Source organism: Onychomys torridus, chromosome 10 (genome assembly GCF_903995425.1).
Source record: "Onychomys torridus chromosome 10, mOncTor1.1, whole genome shotgun sequence".
Taxonomy (NCBI): domain Eukaryota; kingdom Metazoa; phylum Chordata; class Mammalia; order Rodentia; family Cricetidae; genus Onychomys; species Onychomys torridus.
In genome coordinates, this window is record NC_050452.1 from 85430558 (window position 1) to 85442351 (window position 11794).

The 11794-nt window shown below is 42.7% G+C and overlaps 1 protein-coding gene across 1 annotated transcript; it reads right to left on the reverse strand.

Annotated features, from left to right (window-relative positions):
• Nucleotides 1–1935: 1935 nt before the first annotated feature.
• On the reverse strand, nucleotides 1936–10473 carry Areg (amphiregulin). The gene is made up of 6 exons (XM_036200491.1): nucleotides 10407–10473; nucleotides 9139–9366; nucleotides 6568–6772; nucleotides 5707–5862; nucleotides 3471–3579; nucleotides 1936–1989 (listed from the first exon to the last, which is right to left on the reverse strand). The coding sequence occupies exons 1-5, from the start codon at nucleotides 10471–10473 to the stop codon at nucleotides 3486–3488; spliced, it is 750 nt and encodes a 249-aa protein (XP_036056384.1). The 3' UTR covers nucleotides 1936–1989; nucleotides 3471–3485.
• Between the last annotated feature and the right edge of the window lie 1321 nt (nucleotides 10474–11794).

The following is an 11794-nucleotide window of genomic DNA, read 5'->3' on the forward strand; positions in this document are numbered from 1 at the left end:
TTTTAGGATCATTTCTTCTTTCCCTCACTCCCTCATTGCCTTCATCTTTGTTTTTGTAATAAATAGTCTCAATATTATATTTAATCTAAATAAATAAGACTTGAAATCCACATCAAGTTTCTCTTCCCAGGTGTAGATATTAATTTTTGACATAGATTATTTTAACTTCTTTCTAAGCTGGTCAGTCATCTGACCTCTGGCTTTGGATAAGTCTCTCACCAAGACAGAGGTTTGATAGCCTATCTGGGTTGCAAATAAACTCTGATTTTTGCCCAGTTGTATTCCACATTGTAGCTCGAGTTTTGCCCTGTGTGACTCTGTCTGTCTTCAGCGCCCTCACCTTCTTTAGACCTCTTTCAACTACAGTTTCAATGGTGAGCTCTGTTCTTTGTCAGAGCATACTATTTGGTGGCTGTCATTTCCTTGTTGTTGTTGTAGATGATGCCTGTAGCATAGCTCCTACCTATTCATCCTTCAAGGACAATCCCAGGTAGTATCTCTGGAGGAAGTGCTTGCCTGACTCCTCCAAGCTGGTCTGGGTGAGAGCTCCTAGACTCCCATGGATTCCTGGGGCATGCCTCAGCTGGTTGTTTCTGAAGGTGCATTGAAAAGACACACTACTCTCACCAATGAGGTGGTGAATGTGCCCGAGTCAGAGCTTTGCTGTCCTGCATCCCTAGTATTGTGTTGCAACCAGCTGGAGTGCATATTTAGTGAATAAGACGAAGAGAAATGTATGCTAAAGATGTTCAACAGAAGTAAACCAGAGGCTCAACATTTAACAATCTTTTACAAATACAGATGAAGTAATTCACTCCAGCCCTTTCAAGTCAGCAGCTTAGGGTGTGAGGGGTTGTCTGAGTGCTCAGAGACATTTAAATTGCTTAGTGTGATTTGTGATATGTGTATTTGAGGCAAGGAACCAATGGCTCTGTGATCAATGGGCAAGGATTTGCTGGTACTCCAGAGATAGATGAGGCATTAATGCTTATGGCACCTCTATTTATGAAATTCAATATGATTGCGAATACTAACGCTCATTCTTTCTTAAACTGCATCCTCCACTATAATGGTTTCTTCATTTTGCAAGCATATAACTTGGTCTATCAGCCAGGCACTACACTGTTTGTGGCCTCATAGCTTTAATGCTCATGAAATAGTGTTCTCCAGACATGCACACATACTATGAGAACCCCCACAAATGAAGGAAGAGATGGTGTTGGATTTTCATGAATATACACTATATTAGGAAAAGCAGTCTCTTTTGCAAATGTTTCCTGGTTCTCTGGAAAAGTGACTTTTAAAATACTCAAGTCATTCCTGACTATCTATGCTGACTCCATCAATGAGCAGTGAGAATGAACCATGAAATGTGTGTGCATACCTGTGTGTGTATGTGCATATGTGTGTGCTGCATATGTGTTTCAGATGCTTACATAATTTCATATAAGTCCTACATGGAATAGGAAATGTCAGTGTGGAATTAATATTATCACAGTTATTAGTGTTTGTGGGAGGAGTAAGGGACTAAAGAGAACTTTGTAAAGCCAAATGCAGTCACCCACGCCTGGAAGCAGGAGAATCATACATTTCGACACTGAGACCCCTTTCAAATGATGAAAGTGAAAAACCGACAAATACAAAGTGTAGAGTCAGGAGGAAGCCTCTTTTAAATGATTGACCACATCAAATGTTAGGAGAAAAGTGCCCTGAAGTATTGAGACTTCAAAATTAATATTCAAACTCTCAATCTGTTTGTTTAAAAAAGTTTAATGAGCTATAAAATAAATAACACTTAAATATTAAATAAATTATTTACAACATGAAAAAATACTTTTATGTCCACACATCTCTTTATGTACAGAACTAAGACTGTGATGAAAAGTGACAACTGGAAGGCGAAACCATCAGGAGGCTCCACCCACTTCGTCAAAAGGAGGACCCATGTGTCGTGTTTGCTTGTGACTTGGCAGTGACTCCACTGTTACCCTGTGAGGAGAGAAAAGTGTAAGAGACAAGCTCTAGTCTGGCAGGGCTTTACAAAAATTTCTAAGAATCAGGATTTCTGTCAGTTTCATTTTTCTGGGATGTCCTAGGAGACATGTTAGATGTCCTCAGGGAAAACTGCCACCTTGGCTTAACTTCATCTTTCATTTCTTCTTAAATTATATGACTATGTGGGAAACTACAAATACTCACACCAACTTTAGTCAAGAAAAATAGGTTTCCTAACCAAATATACACTGTTAGACATAATTAGAAACCAAGATTAAGTGTCTCAGTATTTATGATATACAGTTAATTTAGGATAATTAGTACCAGGGGTATAATAATAGTAGCTACCAGTTAATAGGCAGCCACCACATGCCAGCACAGCATATTAATACCCTATTCCACCCTTGTGTATGCCTTGAGTCTTAGCCTAAGCACATGAGTGACATATTTTTTGAAGATACAGTGAATACTGAGTATAACATTGGCATGAACAGTTACCCATTTCATGAGTTATAATCATCTGGAATGTTTATTGAAAATAGAACTTAAGATTCAGTAGACTTAGGGTGTGTATAGGAATATCGTATTTAACAATCATCTCAAGTAACAACTCCACCAGAAAAAGGGGACAAGGGACACATTATCCTCCCAAATGTCTGAGATATGAATTCTTTTTTGACTGAATCAGTTTGCATTGCATCCATCTCCCTGCCTCCCTCTTCCTCTGAAGTCTTCATTAACTGTTTGCTATGTACTCTCTACCCAAAAACGCACTTAGCTCTCCCTGTTTAGAAGTAAAATTATAGATATTTACCAAACTCTCAGTGTGTGCCCCTCGATTTCTTTAAAGGAACACTCCAATTCTTGTCTCAAAGAGGATCTTCTTTCACATGATAAGCTAACCTTGGCCCTCTATGTACTGTGTGAGCCCACCCAGTCATTACTCTCTTGTCTTACGCAACAGTCATGGGAATGAGGTCACTTCTTTGTTTCTAAAAATGACCCACTCACCTATCAGTATTGCCAATCTTTCTTCGTAATTGCTCTCCTGACTTCCTAAGTTCTTCCCAGCTCACAAGGCCATTTTGGGTACACGGCCTTTCCTAGCTCTTAAGTGTGTCCCACTGGTTCTCCCATTTTGCATCGGTTCCTGACTTCAGACTTCTATTTTGCAATCTTCAATGCTTTGATCCCTCACAGTTTTCCTCCATCTATTAAGAACTGCGTTCTCCAAGAAAGGACTGGAGTCCCCCACATCTACATTCCTTTGAATAATGACTAACTACTTAGTCCTTTCATAAGCCTGAAGTCAATCTTACTCAAAGAATAACATTTCCCAAAAACAGCTGTTCATGTGCCTTCATAATTTAGAAGAGATTCCTCCTTTGCCTTGAGATCAAGTGCTGTCTTTTTTTTTTTTTTTTTTTTTTCAAAATTAAAGCATCTAACTGACAGGTGCATTTTAGTGGCCAAACCTGAACTGTCTTCAGCTAGGCTATGACGTGCACGTTTCCAGTTTCTTGTCGAAGCTTCTTGCGTTCTTCTACTTCTCCTTCACATTCCTTGAAGTAGCGTTTGCGAAGCCTTTGGAGAACACAGAACACTACTGTTAGTAAGTCACCTACCTGTGCAACGGGGATTTTCATGCCGAGGGGGACTTTCCTCCTGTGACCTCTTAGAGACAAGCACCCTGTGTTGGTTTGTTGCACGGCACCAACACAGAAACACAACTGCAGTATCTGGCCAATCTCAGGGTGTGCTGCCACCACCATATAAACACATTTCGAGAACACTGAATGAAAGTGTATATTCACAATGAAAACTGTCATGCAGTGTGGAACAGATCTGTGTCTTTGGTTGCTATTCCTGAAGAATTAAGCATTGGGAGTGATGGTATATGATAGAAGGACTCTGTGCACATAAACAAATATACAGAAATGAATTTAAATTTCTAGTAAGCGATTTTACATTACTAGATTTTTTTTGACTGTTTATAAAACACTTGGTGGTTTGTTTATTTCTAAAAACAAATGTTTCCCACTAAGTTTATCTATTGCTACATTCTATTTTTAAAACCCCAGGGTGTAAAGTCAGGAGTATGTTGTCCACTTCTTTCGGTGACTCCTGAACCATCCCATCACACATTGGCACTAAACCCTAAAGAACTTTGTTACTTTAAGGAAAAATATTCACTTTGGTTATGGAAAATAAATTCAGTAAATGTTGGTTTAAGATTAGTGTTGATTATGTTTCAAAACTATAATAAGAACTTGAGAGAAAAGAGAAAAAAAAAATCACTTCTTAACAGTGACAAAATGGAGCTGGGCCATGACAGGAAGATCACAAATTCAAGGAGAGCTTGGGAAACATGGATTATGTCTCAAAAAGCAGAAACTGATAGAGACATAGCTCAGCTTCTGAGTACTTGGCTAGCATGCGTGAGGTCCTAAGTTCTATCTCCAGCACTGCCACAAGGAAAACAGAGAGCCACCAAAAAAAAACGATAGTCACTCCATATTCTTCCAGAGGATTACTGACTACTGAAAGATGAATAGCTAGCTACAAGTTCAGTTATTGGGAAACATCTTTAGCTCGCATTTTGTTTTCTGTTTTTCTATGACAAATAATAGTGGTTCACAGGGGTTCTCTTTTCTTCCCTAAATGCATTTGCATACAGGGCTTAGGGCACTAGAAGAAATTCCATGTGTGCAAAACGTATTTAAACTGCACATCAAACTCCATGTGCATAATAAAACAGCTTTTACTTGCCATTTTATCACTATCTGATTTGAATTTAAGACAACAATAAACAATGGCAGGAGATAACTCCTGTATCCTGAAGAGCATCAGTGATGGACCATGTACACAATCCAGTTGTTAAAGTAATTTACCAAGACCTAAAATTAGAATAATTAATCCACTGCTTTTCCCAAGCCCTGGCAGCTGTGAGTCATTCTACAGACATGCAGGCCCTCCTCCAGCTTCCCCTACCCAGTGGCTTCTGTTTGAGAGACAATATCATGCTGATGTACCCATCAGAACAGTCTAGTGCAGACATTCTTTGGTCCTGAAGTGAGGCCTGTGATCTACTGTTAACCAGGGAAGAAGCTGTGGGAGGGCCATGGTAACAGAGTTTGTCCTTGCTGCCTACACCATGCCGTTGGGAGGAAATGTTTCGCTTTGTTTCTTAGTACATTCCCAAACTATTATACCCAATAAGGACAGAAATAGGTCTCAACTGTAAACCAATTAGCACCATGCCAAGAAATGACAAGCTCAGAGCTTTACATTGTACTGTGAGAAGAGACATAGCTTTCCCTGGCCATGATCTAAAGTCCCTCAGGATTTTTTTTTTTAAATTCGGAAGAAGTGTGTTTGGGGCTATCAGCCTAATGTGACCCTAATTAGTTTCTGAGAAGCTTTATGCTTAAGCTTAAAATATCCACACACAGTACTAGCACTTTCTGAGATTCAAGAAATAACCATCATCAAAACTATAATATGTAATAAAAATATCAATTTTTAAGCTAAAAAATATTCTGGTTCTGAAAGATGGCCTTATATGCCATGTAGATAGTAGTCAAATTAATGCAAAGTTTGATTATATTCTGCTCATGGGTCTTACGCTATAAAACAACTCATGTAAGATATGACAGTAGGGCCTGGTAGAAATGCTGACAGGAGTTAATTCTAAAGTTGTGGAGTACTTACAGGACTGTGACAATAATGCCAATAGCTGTGAGGCTTACAGCAGAGACAAAGACAGTTATGGCTACTAATGCGATCTTGGACAGGTCACTGTCATCCCCACTGTGAATCTTCATGGATTTTTCTCCACACCGTTCACCAAAGTAGTCTTGATGACATCTGTAACATCACATTTCATAAATATAATTGTTGAAAAGGTTCTGCATGTCTCAAGTCTACCACTTAATGACAGTCATTTAATTTAACTCAGAAAGGCCACACCATCATCAGTACTGCAAATCATGAGACATGGAACGTGTTCTAGCTAAGGATCTTTAAGAACAAGTATGATTAGTTTGGGCACGAGTGTGATATTCCAAGAAGACACAGTGAGGCATTCCTTGTGCTCATTTAGGACCAATTGATGACTTCAATGTCTTGTTTTGCAGTTAATACATTCCACTCTCATTTAATTTGGTGTTAGGGGCTTGTGAGGGGTTGGGGATGTTAGAACAACATGAAGAGTTGTGTGATTAATACCTTAAGGTTCTTTTAAAAAATTGTTTTTGCAAAGAAAAAGGTTTAAAATATATGTATATTATGTAATAAAATGATGGTTTATACCAGTAGTCAGAAAACCACACCCTCTTTGCCCTACTATTTACAGCCTGAAAGTTAAGTTGTTTTTTCTTTTTCTACTTTTAAGTGCTTACAGTTGAATTGGGTGTACAGACATATTGGCCCACAAAGCCTACACATTCCCCATCTTATCTTTTAGTGAAGTTTCTGGTTCTTGGTTTACACATGGGAAAAGTCCACAGTTTTCCGTGGGGGTTTCAGGCATGAAAGGGATAGATGTAGAATTTCATGTGGCTCTCAACCTACTTGCACGTCACTACCTCCAGGTTCTCGATGTATTTGCATTCACCATGAATGCAAAAATTCTGGAACTCGGTGTCACATGGGCTCTTTTTCTTCTTTTTGTGTCTTCTGCCTTTTGCACTTTTGCCTCCTTTTTTCTTTCTTTTGGGTTTGTCTGAAGTCCTGTCCTCCTCCGTCCTGTTTTTCTTGGGCTTAATGACCTGTTCCACTAGAGAAAAAGCAAGTTGTTGGGCAAGTTGAGGTCAGATGGCCTGTCAACATTCTCTTTTCACCTTAAGAATCCTTTGAGATACAAGAGACTCAGAAATCCCAGCACCAAGAACAACTGTTGCCTCGTTATTTAATGCAACCTACACATGCCAGACCTGCAGAGAATGTCTGCGTCAGATAGTACTTAATCTCTGTTGCAAGCTACTTTCATTATTTTACCTATGAATGCACATTGTGAGAGGCACTGTCCCTCACCTGATACAGGACTAAATAGTTCAGTGGAGAAGACATCTCCTGGGACGGGCACCTGAGCACTGACACTTTCAACCTTTTTGTGTGTTTTTATTATACCAAAAATGTCTCTTGAAAAAGGACAATGCCATTGACTAAAATGTGGTATGAGACAAATCTGTTGATTTTACTTCCCCGTACATGTCCTAGGCTCGCTATCTTAAGCTGGAAGTTAGTGGGTGGAGAGAACTGGAAAATTTGTATTATTGAAAACAATAACAACAAATACCTTCAGGTGGGGGGGGGGGCTCTTAGTGGCATTCAAGCTATTAAAAATGGCATTGAAATAGCTGTGCCTGATGCTTCAGAATGCCACCTCAACTTACCAGGTCTAGAATCCTTAGGACTAGGAAAGGTGTAGTTAATTATATGCTAAAGACAGGGAGGGGAAGGTTTGAGTTGTTTAACGTACATTTTGTTGTGCTGATCCTGCAATTGGTGTATATGACCAAGTATTCAGCAAAGAGAGACCACCCAGAAGAGAAAGCATGACCCCAAGGGCAATGCAAGCACCCATCACCCAGAACACAGCAGAAATGTGGGTGGAAGGCTGACAGGGGTGTCAAGAACAGAGTCTCTGTCTTAAGGAAATGATATTAGGGATTTTTTTTTTTTTTTTTTTTTTTTGCAGGTAACTTTATGGTCATTAACAAGCTAAGTAAGGAGTAATGCTTAGTAGGTGGCCATGGAGTATTCATACAAAAACTTTCTTCTAATATTAAAAAGAGCAAGTTAGAAAAAGCCCTCTAGGAGAACTGCTTTAAATGAATATCACTTCACTTTCTCAGGTAGATTAGAAGTCTAAGCCAAATAATCGTCACTGTGCTGAAGTGTCACAACAGACAGGAGACCCATGGGCATTTAAGCAAACAGCCTTTCAAATGAGTTCAACCAACAGTCTCAGCTTTATACACTGAGCTGCAAACCTAGGCACTGGCCACCTGCCCCACTAGTAATTGGTTTGGCCTCTAGAAGTGTTGATAGCTTAGCGTGTCTTTGACAGACCAGCTCCTGGACACTGATGCTCTAATCTAATCACCTTTCCCATGGCATATATTAAACAACAGCGACAACAAACAAACAAACAAACAGAACAATTAGCATTGAGGCACTCAAGTAGAACGCTCACTGAGGTTTACCCCTGCTGCCCCAATCTCTGTCCTACGTTAGGATTCCCACTCACGCTTCTTCAGCTCTGGGAAACCCCAGAGGAGGAGAAGGAGGAGAGGTGGAAGAGGAAGAGGAGGAGGAAGAGGAGGAGGAAGAGGAGGAGGAGGACAAGCAGGATGAGGACATGGTAGAGGAGGAGGTGAGGGAGGAGAAGCTGCTAGGAAACTCTTAAAAGACCTTAAAGAACTCTGGAATCACTTGTCCTGCCTCTAAGGTAGACACTCCTAGATCTGACTCTCATCAATGGTCTCTTCTTCTCTCAAAATGCAAAGTAAAATGGGGACAGTGAGCTTTTATCCCTCTCTCATTTAAAAGAAAAGGTATTTTTTAAAGATCTGTCTGATAAGAACCAAAAAAAAAATGAGGGGTCACTAGTTTGGATAAAAATAAAATCTACACATACTCGTGTTTCTTTGACATTTCTAGAGGTTGGTCATTATTTCTTCTGTTCCCTTATTTGTGCTAAAATGCTTGTTATTTGAAGACAGGTAGTGTCGGGGAGGGGATACAATGTTGAGCTACAAGGCCCACAGGAATAGTTAATGACTACCTATGCTCCCAGAATGGCGGTCATGTGGCACATTTGGAAAGAATATAATCTCTGGAATCAAGCAGATTGAAGTTCTAATTCTGACTCAACTGCTTGTTCCCTGGGCCACGTAACCTTTCTGAGCTTCAGTTATTGTGTAAAACAAGAATAATATTTTCTACTTACCAGAATTGCAAAGATTAAACATACACATAAGACTCTTGTTAATGCTTTGGACCTGTAGGATGCAACCTACAAAAGCCCTTTAAAGGATATGCAATAGCCACACCTTGAAAACCGTATTTCTTCTGAAGCCACGTTGCTAAGATCAAACTACATGGCATAGACAACATTTTCCTGACTCCTCCACTCACCTCTGACTGAATCATCTATAACATAGCCGGATATTTGTGGCTCATTATCGTACTCCTCTGAGTAGTCATAGTCCCCCGTGGAGAGTTCACTGCCAGAGGGCATTTCACTTATGGTAGAGACCTCACTTCCCGCAGAGACCGCAAGTCCACTAGCATTGTGGTCCCCAGAAAATGGTTCATTTTTCCCAGAGGTGGTGTCATTGAGGTCCAACCCAGCCACATAACGACCTGCAGGGAGAGGATGAGCGTGAGTCTCAATGCTTTTGTCCCATTCACTGAGCCGTGCTGCGAGACTGTCTCCTGCCTGGATCAAAGCAGCTATCCTATCGCACGTGTGCTATTGTTTTTCTTCTTGACTGAGTCACTCATGAAAGCAACTTCACAGCTTGCCAAGAAGCAAACTCAGCCGCTCCAATTACAGTTTCTTTTATCTGCGTTTTCTTTTCCACAGATAGCCTTCATTCATTTCCATAGTTTAAAAAGTCCTGCCAAGTCAACCCAGGAGAATCACGTAACAGGCAATGTCTAATAGCCTCTCACGGCAGGTCTAACTTGGCGTGCCTTTGTGCCAAATTTCTCCTGCCTCCTTTTAGCCAATGCTGGATGTGGAGATACATTTTAACACTTGTTTACTCCTGTTGAAACTGTATACACAGTGTAAGAAGTGGTGCCAGCGGTGGCTAAGAACAGGGATTTTCACTATCTTTATCCATTATTATTATCAGAGAAAAAGTTGGGCACCTGGTAACATTTGGGGACCCCTGAGTTCCAGCCCTTGCTTTTTCTTTCCTTTTGTTTCTTTTATTTACTTTTCTCAAATCTCAAAAAACGATACTGGCAGCAGTGCTTTCAAACCCCTCTCTAAGGGCGCTTTGAGTCCGCTTTAGGAAGGTAAAAACAAAATCACTAGACAGAGAGATGGAGAGAGAAGACGATGAAGCCTCCTCAGGCCCTCCTAGATTAACTACTCTCAATTACTTCACCCGTCTGGACTCAGTTTTCTCTGGTGCCAACGGAAAGGCTGGGCTAAAAGGACCTCTTAGTCCTCCATCAGCTGGATTTTAGTGTAGGTGGTCCCCGGCAGCCTGGTCCCTGGGACATGCTGCAGACTCCTCTTGGCTTCTCTCACCCTCCTAGCTTGAGCAACTTCAGCGGAGCGAGCTGCGGGGATCCGCTCCCCAGCAGGACACATTTCGGGGCGTCAAAAGACAGCAGCCTGTCAGGGGCTACCGCAGCGCAGGCGGCTGCGGGAGGCGGCGGGTGCTCACCTGAGCTGAAGATCAGCAGCAGCAGCGACAGCACCGGGAGCGCCCGCGGCAGCAGCGGAGCTCTCATTGGTCCCGCGGGCCGGCGGCGTCCGGGTCTCTGTGGCGACACGACGGCGGCTCCGGGCGGCGGGAGCAGCTGCACCGCGGAACAGCGGGCGAGCACCGGCGCGGGGAGGCCCAGCCCGCCGGGCTCTGGGCGGCGGGAGCGGCCCGCGCCTCGGGCTCGGCTCGGGACGTCGGGGCGTCGGCGGCGGGGCAGGAGGGAGCGGAGCGAGCGGACCCAGGGTGCGGTGAGCACCTGCTGCTTTATAGGCCCGCGGGAGCCACCGCCCGTGACGTCACGGGCCGGCAGTGGGTGGAGGCGGCAGGAGGTGACTACCCCCAAACCCGGGCAGACAGACAGCAGCCCGGAGGAAGTGGGAATCGAGCCCCGTCGACGCGGGGAGAAACAGTCCCACTCCTCTTCTAAGCTGGTGTTGTGTCCGGGAGCTGACAGCCCCAAAGTCCCCGGTGTCACAGGGTCTGAAAAAGCTCTGCACTCACGTTGATGTTAGCCGGATGGCAGACCAGGAGATTGAAGTAGCAAAGTCCCACGTTAGGACATAGAGTTTTAAGAGCAGCTGTGACTTAGTGACATTAGCTTGAAGACCTTGAGAAGGATAAAGTCAACTCAGAAGAGATGGCACCCCCACAAGAGTTGGAGGATGATGAGTTTGTGTGACAGCCTAGGGCTCTTTCCCACCTGGACTCTGAAAGACTCCAAAATGACCCAGTTATCAATCAGACACCCTCTCCAAAGCCTGGGGCCCTTTCCCACCTGGACTCTGAAAGACTCCAAAATGACCCAGTTATCAATCAGACACCCTCCCCAGGGCCTTTCACAGCAACATTTGCTGGCCTTTTACCAGTATCAAATTAGGCACTTCAGATTTTAGCTGGACATGGCCAGACACTGGCACTGAGGACGTTGAAATAGAAGGTTGTTGGGAGAAGTCAGACTGGGCTGATGAAGCCCAAATCCAAGCAAAATTACTTACCTCCACAGTCTCACTAATACCTACCTGGCGGGGGTGGGGGTCCTATACTTCAGGGTTTTCATGCAAATAAAAGGCAGGTATAAAAAGCAGAGAGAAAGAATTGACACAATAGATTTATTCAGTTTAATTTGTCCCTGAAATCTGCCTCTTGCTACTCTGGTAGAGATTTAGCACTAAATTTGAGAAGGGGGTTGCTGGGCAGAAGAAAGTTTCAAGGGTGGGGAAAGGGGTATGCATGGTGATTTAGGTGAGTGGGGGAGGCCTCTGTACAAATTCAAAGAAGCCAGTGAGGTCCCATGTCTAGCTTAAGAGGGGGCTCTAAAGATGACAGGCCTGTGACTCAAGCACCCA